The sequence below is a fragment of the Zingiber officinale genome, chromosome 2A (genome assembly GCF_018446385.1).
Source record: "Zingiber officinale cultivar Zhangliang chromosome 2A, Zo_v1.1, whole genome shotgun sequence".
Classification (NCBI taxonomy): Eukaryota; Viridiplantae; Streptophyta; class Magnoliopsida; order Zingiberales; family Zingiberaceae; genus Zingiber; species Zingiber officinale.
The window spans coordinates 42146091-42160842 of NC_055988.1; the positions used below are offsets into that span (position 1 = coordinate 42146091).

The 14752-nt window shown below is 37.9% G+C and overlaps 1 protein-coding gene across 2 annotated transcripts in view; it reads right to left on the reverse strand.

Annotated features, from left to right (window-relative positions):
- LOC122041062 (BEACH domain-containing protein B) overlaps window positions 1-14752 on the reverse strand; it is a 117080-nt gene that overhangs the window by 43468 nt on the left and 58860 nt on the right. For both annotated transcript variants that reach the window (XM_042600606.1, XM_042600605.1), the window contains exons 18-27: window positions 8534-8694; window positions 7870-8176; window positions 7353-7776; window positions 6926-7259; window positions 6630-6818; window positions 5415-5676; window positions 5082-5285; window positions 4798-5016; window positions 4528-4704; window positions 4246-4364 (exon numbers count right to left, since the gene is read on the reverse strand). In XM_042600606.1, coding sequence (XP_042456540.1) covers window positions 4246-4364; window positions 4528-4704; window positions 4798-5016; window positions 5082-5285; window positions 5415-5676; window positions 6630-6818; window positions 6926-7259; window positions 7353-7776; window positions 7870-8176; window positions 8534-8694 — 2396 coding nt within the window. The remainder of the gene's footprint in view (window positions 1-4245; window positions 4365-4527; window positions 4705-4797; window positions 5017-5081; window positions 5286-5414; window positions 5677-6629; window positions 6819-6925; window positions 7260-7352; window positions 7777-7869; window positions 8177-8533; window positions 8695-14752) is intronic.

A 14752-nucleotide genomic window follows, 5' to 3' on the forward strand; every position in this document is an offset into this window, starting at 1 on the left:
ACCTAGGCACGGGTCAAAATTGTAAGCCTTGCCCAGATGATCCTTTGAAGTGGAGCAACCTTGATAGAGAGCTGAAAGATGACGAGAGCAAGACTAGCAAGTACATTTTGGCACGTGCAAAGAAGAAGAAATAATTCCTGAACAAGCATGTTGATAGAGGGGGCAGCATAACCTCCTCAAACCAAGAGCTACAAGCGTAGAATGACAAGGTTCAATCTTTTGGCCTAAATTAAGTACTTCTTGTGAGGCAACTCAAATTTCTTTTTCATTTAAGTTTTTTATTCCTTGCTTTTATTTTTTTTTTTGGTATTTAATTGTTTTAATGCTTTTATTTTGATTTCAGGGACAAGGAGATCCACGGCATGCATGGAGGAAATATAGGATGAACCACGAGCAACCCATGGTTTCTTGAGGGAGATGTTTGATTAAAAAAACTCTATCTAGAATGCCCCGCGGTCGTGGTGGCCCAAGTGCAACCAACATCGCACACCCAGAACTCGCCACGGTCTAACTGTGGCACATTCCATGGTCGTGTTGCAGCTTGAAGGAAAGGTTAAAAACCCTTCTGAAGCTGTGTTTCCTCCCTGAGCATTGAATCTCTCTTCTTTTCCTCCTCACTGCAACCCTTCCCTCTCAAAACCCTAGTTTTTTTCCTCTCCAATTCCTCATTCACAAAATATGTCTTTTTCTCCTCTCTACATTTCACCCCTCAAAACCCTAGCTCTCTCTTTCATCCAAAAAAACTACATCCTTCTCCTTTCTTCTCCACCTCAAGCCCTAACCCTTTTCCTTCGAGTTTTGTTTCCCTTTTTGTGTTCAAGTATCCGATGGCTTCGAAGCGTCCACAAGGAAGGCCCAAGCTCAAGATCAAAGGGTAAGGGCAAATCGGGGAAGCGTAACGACTCTAACCCCTTTGGCATTATCTTTCGCGATGAATTTCATAAAGCTAGATATGAAGCACTTGTTAAGCGAATGTTTGTTAATACTAAATATATGAATGATCATATGCTTAATGCTCTAGGACTCGAGGATGATACTTTTTTTGGATGTTGGAGTGAGTAGGATGGTTAGCATTCATGAATATGAAATTTCCTACTTATATTAGAATTGCCTTGGAATTTCTGAGCTATGTGGAAGCTAGTGGAATCACCTTTCGTCTTGTTTAACACTAAACACAAACTAAACCTTGAACAATTTAACTCGATCTTTGAGTTACCTTGTGGTGGGGATTAGAGAGAGCCCGTTGATTTTAGAGCTAACTATTTTTTAGTTGAGCCCACTAATGAATATGTTTTTATGCGTCTAGAGTAAAGGTCATTGCTCTCTAAAACCCCTGCTTTCGCTATCTCCAACGAATTATATCATACACTACTTTTTATTGCAGAGATAACAACAGTGTAGTCCGACATAGTTAGTATTTTTATGGGCCGTGTTAGATAATGTTCATTTAGATTCAGGTTCACATTTTGCTAGACAAATCGCTAGGGTCAGTAAGGCCTTGGCAGAGAACATTGTCATAGGTGGACTCATCACCCCAATTTCCCTAGCTTTTGGGTATGATTTGGACCGACTTTAGGATGCCACGGGTAGCACCAAGATTAACATGGGGTCGTGTAGCTATTCGTATGATTGTGACGGAGTCCATAAGAACCAACTTCCACACCCCCTCCCTAACCCCGAGTGTACCACGTTCGACTTCGTGGCAACTAGGCCTTCCCCACTGCTCCTCCTAAACCAATTGATATAAACTAGCCCCTCGTCTATCCACATGAGCAGCCAATTTAAACATTCCTTTTCTTTTGTTGATTCTTCTGCAGGGCATTCAGAGTACGATTTTTCGGGGATTCGCGCGTCCATTAACCTTATTCAAGTTGAGCAGGCTGCCAAATGTCGCTTGATGGAGGAGCAACGCCAAATGGTGGAAGCAAAGAATAATTGACACCTATCATAAGGTCATTCCTCCCCCCCCCCTTCCTCATAAGATTTCCTTTTATACACATTGTGGATAATGCATGTTTCAAGTTTAGGATTGAGAAGGGGGGAGTTTAATTAGCTTTTAGTTTAGTTAGTTTTGTTATTCCATTTCATTGGTCATTTTGTTTTTATTTGTTCATTACCATATTTGTGTCTTTTTTTTACATGGCATGACATAGCATAAAAAAAATTTTTTGAATAAGCGCTCTAGCCTTTAGCAGTTCATCTTCTTCTATCTGTAGTCAGAGTCCTTCGTTGTTATCAACTACTTGATAAGGACCTCTTTCCACATTCACATAAATTTGACTCCGAGAGTTGAAATAGCCGAAAAGAGTTGTGATTCACTACGCTGGACTAGTACCTTAATTTTCTTGGGGACTCTCGTTGCATTTTTGTTACTAAAGAAGCACTCATGACGAGAAGGAAAAAATGTGTGAAAGCAATTTGGTATGGTACCCCTCTGAGACCAAGTGGTTATTGGGAAAATACCTATTAGCTTACCTGATATTGAGTGCTCCTTTGAGACCAAGTGTGAAAAATGCAAAGTATTAAGGAGCATGAGCCTTGCATTATATAAATTTATTGAGTGTCACTAATTCACACTCATTATTTTTTATTGCATGTTTTGCTTGAAGACAATCAAAAGTTTAAGTTTGGGGTATTTGATAGGTGTGAATCATGCATATATTTTCGTTCTTATTTAACATGCATTTACTACATTACATGAGCATTATTTAGGTTAAATTCTAAGTTTTGCATTGATTTTTATCATTTTAGTTCAAATAACTACTCTTTGTGATTTATGTTGATAGGGGTGTCAAGATCTTGACATTGAAGATATGTCAAAGATGAAAAGCCAAAGGCACGTACATTGTATCATGATCCACGACAAGACTGTGGTACATTCCACGGTCATGGATTATCCAAGAAGTTAGATCGGTCATTGGAGCATCACCTAGACAGGTCGTGGGACCTGCCGCGACCCTTGACTTTTGACAAGAACACCACAGCATGATCCATGGCCAGCCCGTGGTGCCTACCACGATTGTGGATCACTAGGTTTTGATAGTAGCACCCCTCTAAATTTTAGAAAAGTTTGTTACATTTTGGAAATTTTGGAGGTTATAAAGGCAACCCAGAGCACCCATTTGAGAAGAAAAATAACAGTCCTCGTGATATGAGACCCTAGGAGAGTCATCTTCTAAGAGATCCAAGGAGCCTAGAGATTCTAGCCACCAAAGGAGCACGTGGAGATCTTCCAAAGACGTCATCAACATGCACAACTAAGTTCCTTCTGCACTTCTCTCTTAATTTTCATTATAGAATGTTGCTTTTGATGTGTATGGCTTGTATCTCAATCGTAATGGAGTAATCTCTTTAATTCTAGGATTAGGGAGTAACCTAATTTTGAATTGGCAATTAATATATGTGATTTCTCTCTTTTATTTATAATATATTAGATTCTTGATTCAATTTAGCTGCTTCTTGTATTCACATATGTTTGCATGATTAAAGATTAAGAGATGGTTTCTACAGATAGACCGAGAGGCGAACCTTAACATCTAGCATATAAACATACGTTAGCAATTATTAGACATTAGGGGATGAAATGAAAGGTGAACTTTAATCTCAGATCTATCTAAGTAAAGGATTTGTTAATGAAAGTAGTCCAAACTCTCTCGAGATACCATTGGTTGTCATAGAGCATCAAGCATGATCTAACATTAAGATAAGAAAGGGAGTCACAACTAAATTGTCAACGATCATCGTGAATCGAAGTCCTAGGATTGTCTCTAAAACTAATTTTCTCACCATTTTTAATTCAGCTTTCTTAGTTTACATGCTTTCACAACAATTCCCTCATTTGAGATCTGTCTAGATAGCCTCCATGTACGTAAACTGATAATCAACACCACGTCCCCGAGGATAATAACTTTTACTACTTGACAACGATCGTGCACTTGCGGTTAGCATGCATCAACTGATTTTACCAATTATGAACGACATTCTAGCATATCAACATGGTTTGAACTTTGACAATTGGCCCCTCCCTTTCATTCCCCTCACATTTGTTTTGCTTACTTTCAAACATAGACATAATAATTAAACCAGAATATTAAATCATATTGTTCAAACCCAATTGCTCGGTCCATATTGTTTGATTCAACAAAATCTAACGTGACTCCTTTTTTGGTTGATTGTTCATGTTTTCATAGTGGCTAAAAGAACTTTGAGAATCAAATTAAATTTATGGTTAGTGTTCAGTCTTACTTTGTAAGTTGATCACCTTCAAGATTCAGCATCTCTGTAACTGCTAAGCTGATATCCTTCTTGTTCTCAGTTTCCAAGTTATCAGAAGAGAAATCTGAACAAATACCAAGAATAGGAAACTGCAAAAAAGAAAGCACACATGGGTGAGAATAAGAAGATTAAGCTAAATTTGGTGCAACTTCACAAAAGTGTGCACAATAGGTATTTTGCATATTGTGAGAATAAGAACATATAAATACAGAAACTTCACAGATCAAATAAGAAGTGAATTAGATTGACTACCAGAACATTGTCTCCGCTTTCAATGATCACCAAATCATTGATAAGTTTTAAAAGATACAATGTATTATCTCGACACGGTTGTGACATAAAAATGTTGTCCTCGGAAGATATTTCAAGGAGACTTCCAATTAAATCTTCAAATATACCACGAAGGAATCGTGCATGGGTTCGATTTTCCTGGTATTCAAAAAACACTTAAAGCAAATTTATGATAAAAAATGCAGTGAATGGATTTTTTTTTTTCAATTTAATGTTTAGAGAATCAACTACCTTCTCAAAGTTCAACCAAAGGAAATTTACTGTCTCTTCGAGTTGCTGCCAACCACCTTTTACTGAATATAAATAGTGAGAAAGAACAATACAATACATATTTTTTATAAGAATTAACTCATCCACGTTCAAACCATCAGCTATTTCATTTGACTCTGTCTCATACTTTAACACATCAAGCCGGACAGAAGTCTCTAGCCATGAAGTCCAACCATATTCCTGTAAAACATTTCACTGAAAAAGAATTTCAAGATAGCAAACCAAAGAAGATATTCAAGTTTTACCATTAGATCTTCAATGTTTGAAGGATTTGAATCAAGTAGATTGAGAAGATCTTTCAAAATTTTCATCCGTGTTGAAGAATCCTTGCAAGTATCCAAAAACTTAAATATGCAAATTAAAATCTGAGGAAGGAGAAAATGAGAAGAAAAACCCATAGAAGATTTCTTATTTCTCTGTATATCAGGATGTCCACGTTTCTGCAATACCTGGAAAAACACATTGCAGGGAAGAAACAACAAAAATCAGAAACTAACATTTGTTCTTGAATTGGTATAGTCAACTGAATGGGTAAATTAACCAGCAGCAATATTCCAAGAACATTCTCCATCTGATACCTGTTTAGGACTAGCACCACCAAGAAGAACATCAAATAATGTCGCAGAAAGATGGTCAGATAGTGGGAATTTGAAGAGTCTCTCTGATATAGCAAAGGAAATTGATTCTAGTGATGTTCCTCCTTTTCTGTAAAATTCTGGGAGGGATTTAGATCGTCCAATAGGGAGACTAAAGAACTTTGTTCCTTTCTTCTCAGAAGGAAGTCCAACCAAGAGTATTCCTAAAAACTGCAAGCCCAGCAGCCGGATAGGCTCCCATTCCCTAAAATATCAACACAAAAATCAAAGGTAAAGAGAGTGGACTGATGAAAAATTCTGCAGTTGAAGTCCAAAACCAGAGTCAAAGAAAAGAGTCTATTGTCCATTTCCTATCAATAACCAACAAAGAGTCTATTAGAGAAAATTTCATTCTCCCTTCTTACTCTTTAAGCTAACAATCATGTGAACTAAACTGCAAGCAGATTTACAATTTAATTTTTTAGATTGCAAGTTGATTTGCAAATCCACTTACGCCATAAAAAACTAGCATAAAATTGGCATAGAATGTACACAAACCAGCTTGAAAATCAATTTCCAGTGGACTTTTTATTGAAAAAAAAAAGGTTTTTTAGAAGGAAAAAAAAAATTAGGTATCAATATGTCTCGCTCGTAGGGTTAACAAGCTCAAGATAATTTTCAAATCAACTGAGATGTCTCACTAGTGATCTTAAGAAGCTCAAGATGATTTTCAAATCAACTTGTGCTACCTGAAGTTCCAAGGCAATATTGATTTGATAATGATGAAAATTTTCATGCAAATTAGCTTCGTAAGGAAAATAAAAACATTGATGTTTCTCTCTAATGGTGTTGACAAGTTCAAAGAAGAAAACACTACATTTTTTTAATTGTTTTCCAAATCACCTTGTTTCATATTCTGTCACATGCAATTCTGTAGATCACATGACTATCATCTCCATTAGTAGTTAACAAACGAAGAGGCATTTCCACAAGGGTTTTAAAGCCTAATGCCAAAATGACAACATTAAAATTGTGAGGGGCATTTTGAAAAAGTAAAATATGGGGAACAAAAAAGGCATTTTCTCTACAAATTATGAATGTTTTATTGGGGAGGCAATCACCAGTTAACATTTTAAATACATGTAGGCACATGATGATGTGTTAACGTAATCTAAATAAGAACAAAAAAAAATCACAAAATAGATTTTCACAACAAACCTCTGAAGAAGATTTACAAAAATATGACAACCACCAAGCACATTAGTCTTCTCCAAAAAAGATGCTAGCAATGGCTTCTGAGCAAGGGCACGGATGATCATATGTAATACATCCTCAATGCACACCATATCATGACTCCTTTCAAAAAAGGCAATAAGAGCTTTTATGTCAGCAGGGGAAATTTTTTGCCTGCAAGCCCACACCAGTGTTAGATTCACTAAGCAGTGGTAATATTACAAGAAGTGGCATGTACAGAAAGTCTCTAGTGTGGTTTTATACAGTGAAAAAAACCTTACCTTAAACTCATTTCGGCAAGGCTTAATAAAAGCAGACGGATCTTACGAACTTCTTCGGTGCAAGGTCTCTCTCCAATTTTTTCTTTAGTCACTGGATGCAAAAGTGGCTTGCTGCCAAGGGCTGATCGACCAGCTTTGTCCCAGTAAAATTGGCATATCATATCAAGGATCCTAGGAAAGCCGCACAGTGTTGGCAACAAGCTTCTGTCGCTTTCAAAATATTGGATGAGGAACAAGCACAAGTCACGTTGCACTTCATAACATGCATACACCCAGATATGGGGATTTAGGTAGATCGGTAGCATAACATCTCTAATAAGTGTATCAGACATACCTGAGATAAAGATCCAGAAATTCAAAATGCAATTGAAAATCAAGAAACAAAAACATTTGATAAACACAATAGAATAAAAGAAAAGTTTATTACCACTGTTTCTCAAAACATAGAACATATATTTAAGTGATGAAAGAGTTTCAGCATTTAGTTGGGTAGGTGGCACAGATTGCAGTAGGAAACCAAGGATAGAGAATCCAGATAGTAGATGCATCTGTTGTTGGTTTGATGCATTTCCATCTAAGACAGAAGCAACAAGTTCAATGACTTCAGCAACAAATTTATCACTTGCAACAGACCCAACCACTGAATGGTCAAATTGTCCCCTATCTAGACCAGATCTCTTAAACTGAGTCAAGAGAGGGAAAAATACAGAAACACCACCAACACAATAAATAATATCTTGCAGCAATCTCCGAGAGCATAATTTTGTTCCATTCATAATAACAGCTTCAAAAGCATTTTTATCAGAACTATCATTTGAGGAAACATTAAACAAAGTCCTCCCATCAGTGGCCTGCACATGAAAATAATTCATGGTTCAGCATTATTTTTCAAGACATATCTCCTTCCCTTTGTCTATGGGAGCATAAGACATAATGATACCAACCTGTGCATTCAAGCCAAAAATGACTTTTGATGAAAGGCCATCCTTTGCATCCAGGATTCCGCCATAAACTGAGTTCTGAGAGTCAAGTAGCAATCCATCACCAAGGAATGAATACATGTAACTTGGTCCGAGGCAGTACAGACCTTTTATTTGCTCAGAAGTAAGTGCATCACTAAAGGAATAAAGTGGACCAATTTGACCTAGGAAAGGCAATGTCTTTCCAAAATTATATGGATAAGGCTCTTCAATAGACTTGAGTTCTGTTCCTATGCTACACCGAGTCATAGCCTCACTCACTTTTGCATATCTGACAAACAATGACAAAAATTGAAAATTCATTGTCAATCCTAATATTATAAAAGTGTAAATATAAGCTTAGTTTTGATAGCTCTCCGACTAATTTTTCCATAAGTGGCCATCCAAATCAACACTGGTTTATAAAACAGGATGTTTCATTTTAAATAAACCTCATGCTAATTAACTCGACATGTGAGCATGAGATAATCAGTCCAGTTCCATTCAAACACTCAAGGGATGTTGAGAATATAAAGTATAGTGTGCTTTTCTAATTGTTTAAGTTTTGGAAATAAATAAGCCAAACCCTATTTTGCAGAACAAGTAGGTACAATTTATACAAAAAACAACACTCATGGAGTCAACCCACCTGCACTTTTCAGAGGATAAAAGATTACCATCAATATAACACCTTAGCTGGCTACCTCCAGAAAATGCCCTGCCTATGCTGTGAGTAATGCAGAGAAAATGCCACTTTCTTGGGATAAGGTTGATAGGCAATAGAATAGACTGCCTTTTTTGGTTGTTGGACTGCCAGAAATATGGGAAACTATTAGGTTAATTTTGCAGAAAAAAATTTAAGACGAAGATCAAACCTTCAAGAATTGGAGAAAACAATATAAAAGTATAGAATACAACAACAACCAAGCCTTATCAAACTAGGTGGAGTCAGCTATATGGATCCTTCTACATCATTAAGCTCTATCACCAACTATATCATCATCTATATTTAAATAAATTTTATCTTATTTTATTGTTGTTAACCAAGTCATTTTTAGTCTTCCTCTAGCTCGCTTGATGTGCATATTTGTCATAGTTTCACATCATCTAACTGAAGCATTTAATGGTTATATTAGTACATGCCTGTACCATCTTAAAAATGTCTTTCCCTCAATAGATGTAACCCCGACTTTCTCTTTAATATTCTCATTTCTTATTTTGTGCATCCCCGTATGTCCACACATCCACTTTAACATCCTCATCTCTACAACTCTCATCTTCTACTCATATGCTCGAGTCATAGCCCAACATTCGGCTATATATAACATAGCAGGTATAACCGTCATTTTGTGAAACATCCTCCATTTCAACCATCCTGCTTGTATTCTAAGTAAGACATCCTCAGTAAGACTTTCTTGGGATAAGGTTGATAGGCAATAGAATAGATTGCCTTTTTTGGTTGTTGGACTGCCAGAAATATGGGAAACTATTAGGTTAATTTTGCAGAAAAAAATTTAAGACGAAGATCAAACCTTCAAGAATTGGAGAAAACAATATAAAAGTATAGAATACAACAACAACCAAGTCTTATCAAACTAGGTGGAGTCGGCTATATGAATCCTTCTACATCATTAAACTTTATCCCCAACTATATCATCATCTATATTTAAATAAATTTTATCTTATTTCATTGTTGCTAACCAAGTCATTTTTAATCTTCCTCTAACTCGCTTGATGTGCATATTTGTCATAGTTTCACATCATTTAACTGAAACATTTATGGTTATATTAGTACATGTCTGTACCATCTTAAAAATGTCTTTCCCTCAATAGATGTAACCCCGACTTTCTCTCTAATGTTCTCATTTCTTATTTTGTGTATCCTCGTACGTCCACACATCCACCGTAACATCCTCATCTCTACAACTCTCATCTTCTACTCATGTGCTCGAGTCATAACCCAACATTCGGCTCCATATAACATTGCAGATATAACTGTCATTTTGTGGAACATCCTCCATTTCAACCATCCTGCTTGTATTCTAAGACATCTCTCAATCCTTCCATCCTTTTGTAAAAATAATCTTAAATACTTATGCCTTGTTAACTTGGGAGAGCATAAAGGAAAACTGAGGAAGTTCCAAGTGAAAAATTTTCCACCATTTACTTCATTAAAATTTTGGGAGGAAAAGGAAACTTAATCCATTAGTGGTTGATTTTGAAGCCAAAATTTATCACTGCCAAATCGGGTAGAAAGTGATGAGCGCATTTCATATAGGATTTTTATCATAGTTTAACGCACATCTTGTCCCATTTTATATACATATATTTCATGTCTTCATCTCTTTATGCTTCATTTTATTACTTTTACACTTTTTGTTCAAAGAATTGCTTTTTGCTTATTTTCATTGATAGAACATGATTATTGGAGCATAAATGTAGCGTAAAAAAAATGGCTCATTTAAATGAATCAAGAGTTATAGGTTAAATAATTAATATGTTAATAGATTAACGAATTCGACCCAAATGGCTAGCAAAACCAACCCGGCTTACTATATATATGCCCTTCTAAGGGTTTTCATCATCCCCCTTCCTTTCTACCATTGAAGCCAGCGGCCACTACCACCACCCCCACACATCTGAAACCTCCCCTTCCCTGACAAGTTGTCGCCGCTCCTTTTCCCCTCAAATCTAAACGCCTAGCCAACTTGGAGGTGTAGGAAGAGCCTTGTCAGGGGCGTCTAAGGTAGTTTCCCTACGAAAAACCTCAAGGCAAGGATGTTGTTTTTGCATTTACTGCACCGTAGGGATCCTAGTATGTTATTTTGAAGAAGTTGCAAGGTTTCTTTCGTTTCGTTTTCTGCACTAGATGGTCAGTAGTATACGGATTTGATATTATGAGCATGTTTTCTCAAGACCGCACTTCCTTCGATTCCTACGATGAAATAAAGAAGTTTTAATGTTCTGCTTTTGAACCAAAATTTCTCCTACTGAATGGCTGAGGGAGACGTTGTTGTTGCTGAAAATTTATTAGGGGTTGTTCAGGTGAGGGAGGAAGGAGGAGGTTGGGGTTTTTATGTGTTGTTCAAGTGAGGAAAGTAAGTTGAGGTTTTGAACAGATGATCAAGGCTGATTTGGATGAGGGAAGAGGGATGGAAATCTGTGTTGTACAGGTGAGGGAAGTAAGCTAAGATTTTGGGCAAATTCAACTGACAATCAAGGCAAAGTTGAATGAGGGAAGAGGGCTGGAAACCTGTATTGTTCGGGGGAGGGAGGAAGACCGCTGCTAGGGCTTTGCTGGTTTTGTTTGGGTGAGGGAGGGAAGCGGTGAGAGGGGGAGTAGCGAGGTGAGATTTTGTATCCAAGGAAGAGGGGATGGGGGAGCACGGGGCAAGGTCCTTAAACAACATTTTTATTTTAGTTACTTTCCATGTATACTAGTTGTTTTTCTATTATTATGCAAGTAAACTTAATATACTCTTAATAATGACTTTCTATACATGAAAAATGAAATGTATTATTTATTAATATGACATATATGAATTTATACGATGGGTTTGTAAATCCGGCTTAAGAAGGGTCCAGTGAATCTTACCAAAACAAAGGGGTTATGAAATCCGGCTTAAGGGTCCGATGAAACTTACCAAAATAGAGGGGTTAGCAAATCCGGCTTAAGAAGGTTCCGGTAAACCTTACCAAACAGACGGATTAGGGAATCCGGCTTAACAAGGGTTCGGTGAACCTTACCAAATGAAAGGGGCTAGGAAATCCAGTTTAAGAAGGGTCCGGTGAACCTTACCAACCTAGGTAAAAGCTTGGCCAAACGATTCGAGGTTGAGGTAAAAGAGGTTCCGTTCAATGATATGAACTCACCTAAATATTTTGACATTGAAAATTAATGTTTGATGTTATTTTATTAAAGTCGAAGGCCTATGGGACTAAATGTCAACGAGGTTTAACTTTTAAATATTCCAAGCATGCTCTTAAAATTATATATTGAAAAGCATATGAATGTATGTTTATTTCTGGCCTAAAATGTTTGAATTTGTAGAGTCATTAGACTCACTAGATCCCTATAGTGCAGGTAATGAGGAGATGGAGGGGTTAATGGATGTGCTCGCTCGTACCTAGCAATGCACACCCAGCGACACTCTTCTAGAAGACTAGGTTCACTATGCATTATGACATTAGTTTGATTTAATCTAAGTTGTTTATTTTTTTCGTTTGGTTGAGGAAGATGATATAGGTTCTTGTCATTGTTCCGAGTTCATGTACTTGTTTATATTTGGGTTGTTTCCTTTACATTAGAGTGTCTTTTCCTTGTTCTACTACTATAATGTATATTTAGTTTGGTTGGAGTCCAAGTTGAACTCGATTTAGACACATGTTTTGACTAGATGATTATGGATGGTGTTTCAATTGGTATCAGAGCGAACGGTCCTGACCAAGGGTTGTGCCTACTGTCGGTAACGGGACTCTAAGTCAAGAGTCAACGTCTATAAGTTTAAAAGTTTAGTGTATATATTTTCTTTATGCTTGAATAAGTACTCATGAAATGCAAGAACTTAGCGATAAGACCCTCATTTATCTATGCGGTTTATGTGATGTTTTCTTTTTTTTGGTTTGGATATGTACAGAGATGCCCCCTAGGCGGTACATGAGGAGGAATAGAGTGTCAGAGAGGGGAGGCATGAGAAGGCGCCACCACCTCTGCCTCCATCGAAGGTGAGGCATGAGGTGCCGCCTCCACCCTCAAACACTAGCACCCACATGCTAGAAGGTATAGCGAGATTATTGGAGCAGCACATAGAAACTATTCGTAGGGTTCAACCAGAAGCAGTATATGAATGCTTTAGGCGGATGGACCCAAGGATTTCTTTAGCACTACATATCCATTCGTGGCGGAGGGATAGATTAGATCAATGGAGGTAATATTCAAGTTTATAGATATGGCAGACATAGATAGGGTGCATTGTACAACCTATTTACTGAAGGAGAATGCTTCATTATAGCTGGAAGGGGCATAAGTCAGTTGACTTGAACACCTTAACATAGGAGGGGTTCAAAAAGATGTTCTATCAAAGATGAAGAGGGAGTTCATGAGTCTCCGACAGGGAGACCTATCTGTCGCGGAGTACGTCCGAAAGTTTGATAAGGGTGTCACTTTGTGTCCCTAATTACAAATGATGCTGAGGAAAAGTTGAGACACTTCGTGGACAGTCTGCGACCTACAATTCGCCGCAACGTTCTGATGGCAGACCTGATCAAGTATTCTGCTGCTATTACCAAAGCCTTCCGGATAAAGCAGACCCTAAAAGATATTGATCTAGAGGTGCAAAGGAAGAGGCAGTATCTGCAACAGCAGCAACAAAACAAGAAGTCGTTTGCAGGACCTTCGAGACTACCAAGACCGCAAGGGGCCAGGGACAGCAAAAGCAGCAACCTCCAAGGTCGGATGCCTCGAAATCTATGGGTAAGCCATTGTGCAAGGAATGCAACTGTCAACATTATTGTAATTGTCTGTGGGGGTTAGGTAAGTGCTTCAAGTCCGGGGGGCGAGCATTAATCTTGTGATTGCCCTAAGCTAAGCCAACCATTGACCGAGAGAGCCCATGTGATGTATGCTGAGCAGACTGAGCCAAACACTGCTCATCACAAGTAGGATATTTATAGTGAGTGGATATTTGTAGTGGATGTAGCCACTTATGCTTTGCTAGATTCCAGAGCTACGCACTTGTTTATATCTGAATCCTTCGTGAAGCATGTGGAAATCTTACGCGAAAATATGGGAGTGGGGCTAAGAGTTACCGTGCATTCGGGGGAGGAAATGTTAACTATCAATTGGATGAAGAATATGGAGTTCCTATTGCAAAAGAATATTGTTCAGGCAACCCTATTGTGTTGTCGATGCCCTAGTTCGACGTCATTTTAGGTATGAATTGGTTAACCTTATATGGAGCTTCGATTACTTTCCGACAGAGATCAGTATCTGTCCGACCCCTAGAAGGAAACTGTTAACCTTTAAGGCAATCAAGAACAGACAAATGTTGCACCTTATCTCTTGTATTTGTGGGAGGAAGCTTTTGCATAAAGGCTACCTGGGATTTCTAGCTAGCATCATTCCAGTTGTGAAGTTGGACAGCCACTTGACAACATAGTCAGAGACTTTTCGAGCGTATTTCCGGATGATGTTGATGGCATCCCGCGTGCGAGGGAAGTTGAATTTTCCATAGACTTGATGTCAGATACAGTGTCAATCTCTAAGGCATCGTATCGGCTAGCACCTGCAAAAATGAAAGAACTGAAAGATCAAATTTAGGAATTGCGAAATAAGGGATTTATTCGCCCCAATTTCTTCCCATGAGGTGCCCTAGTGTTGTTTGTGAAGAAGAGACACAGAAACATAAGACTCTGTATCGACTATCGAGAGCTGAATAGGGTGACATTGAAAAATAAATACTCATTGCCAAGTATCGAGGATTTATTCGACCAAATGCAAGGAGCTTCGATATTCTCGAAGATAGATCTTCGATCAGGGTATCATCAATTGAGGGTAAAGGAAGCGGGTGTGCATAAGACAGTATTCTAGACCTGTTATGGGCATTATGAGTTCATGGTGATGTCATTTAGGGTAACAAATGCCCCAGCAATCTTCATGGATCTCATGAAGAATGTATTTCAGTCATATATGGATCAGTTCATTATCGTATTCATAGATAATATCTTTGTTTACTCGAAGAGAAGGGAGGAGCATAGTGAGCATTTGAGGACGACATTATAGGTGTTGTAGGATCGAAAATTGTTTGCAAAGTTCAGCAAGTGTGGATTCTAGTTGGAGAAGGTAGCATTCTTAGGCCACGTCATTTCG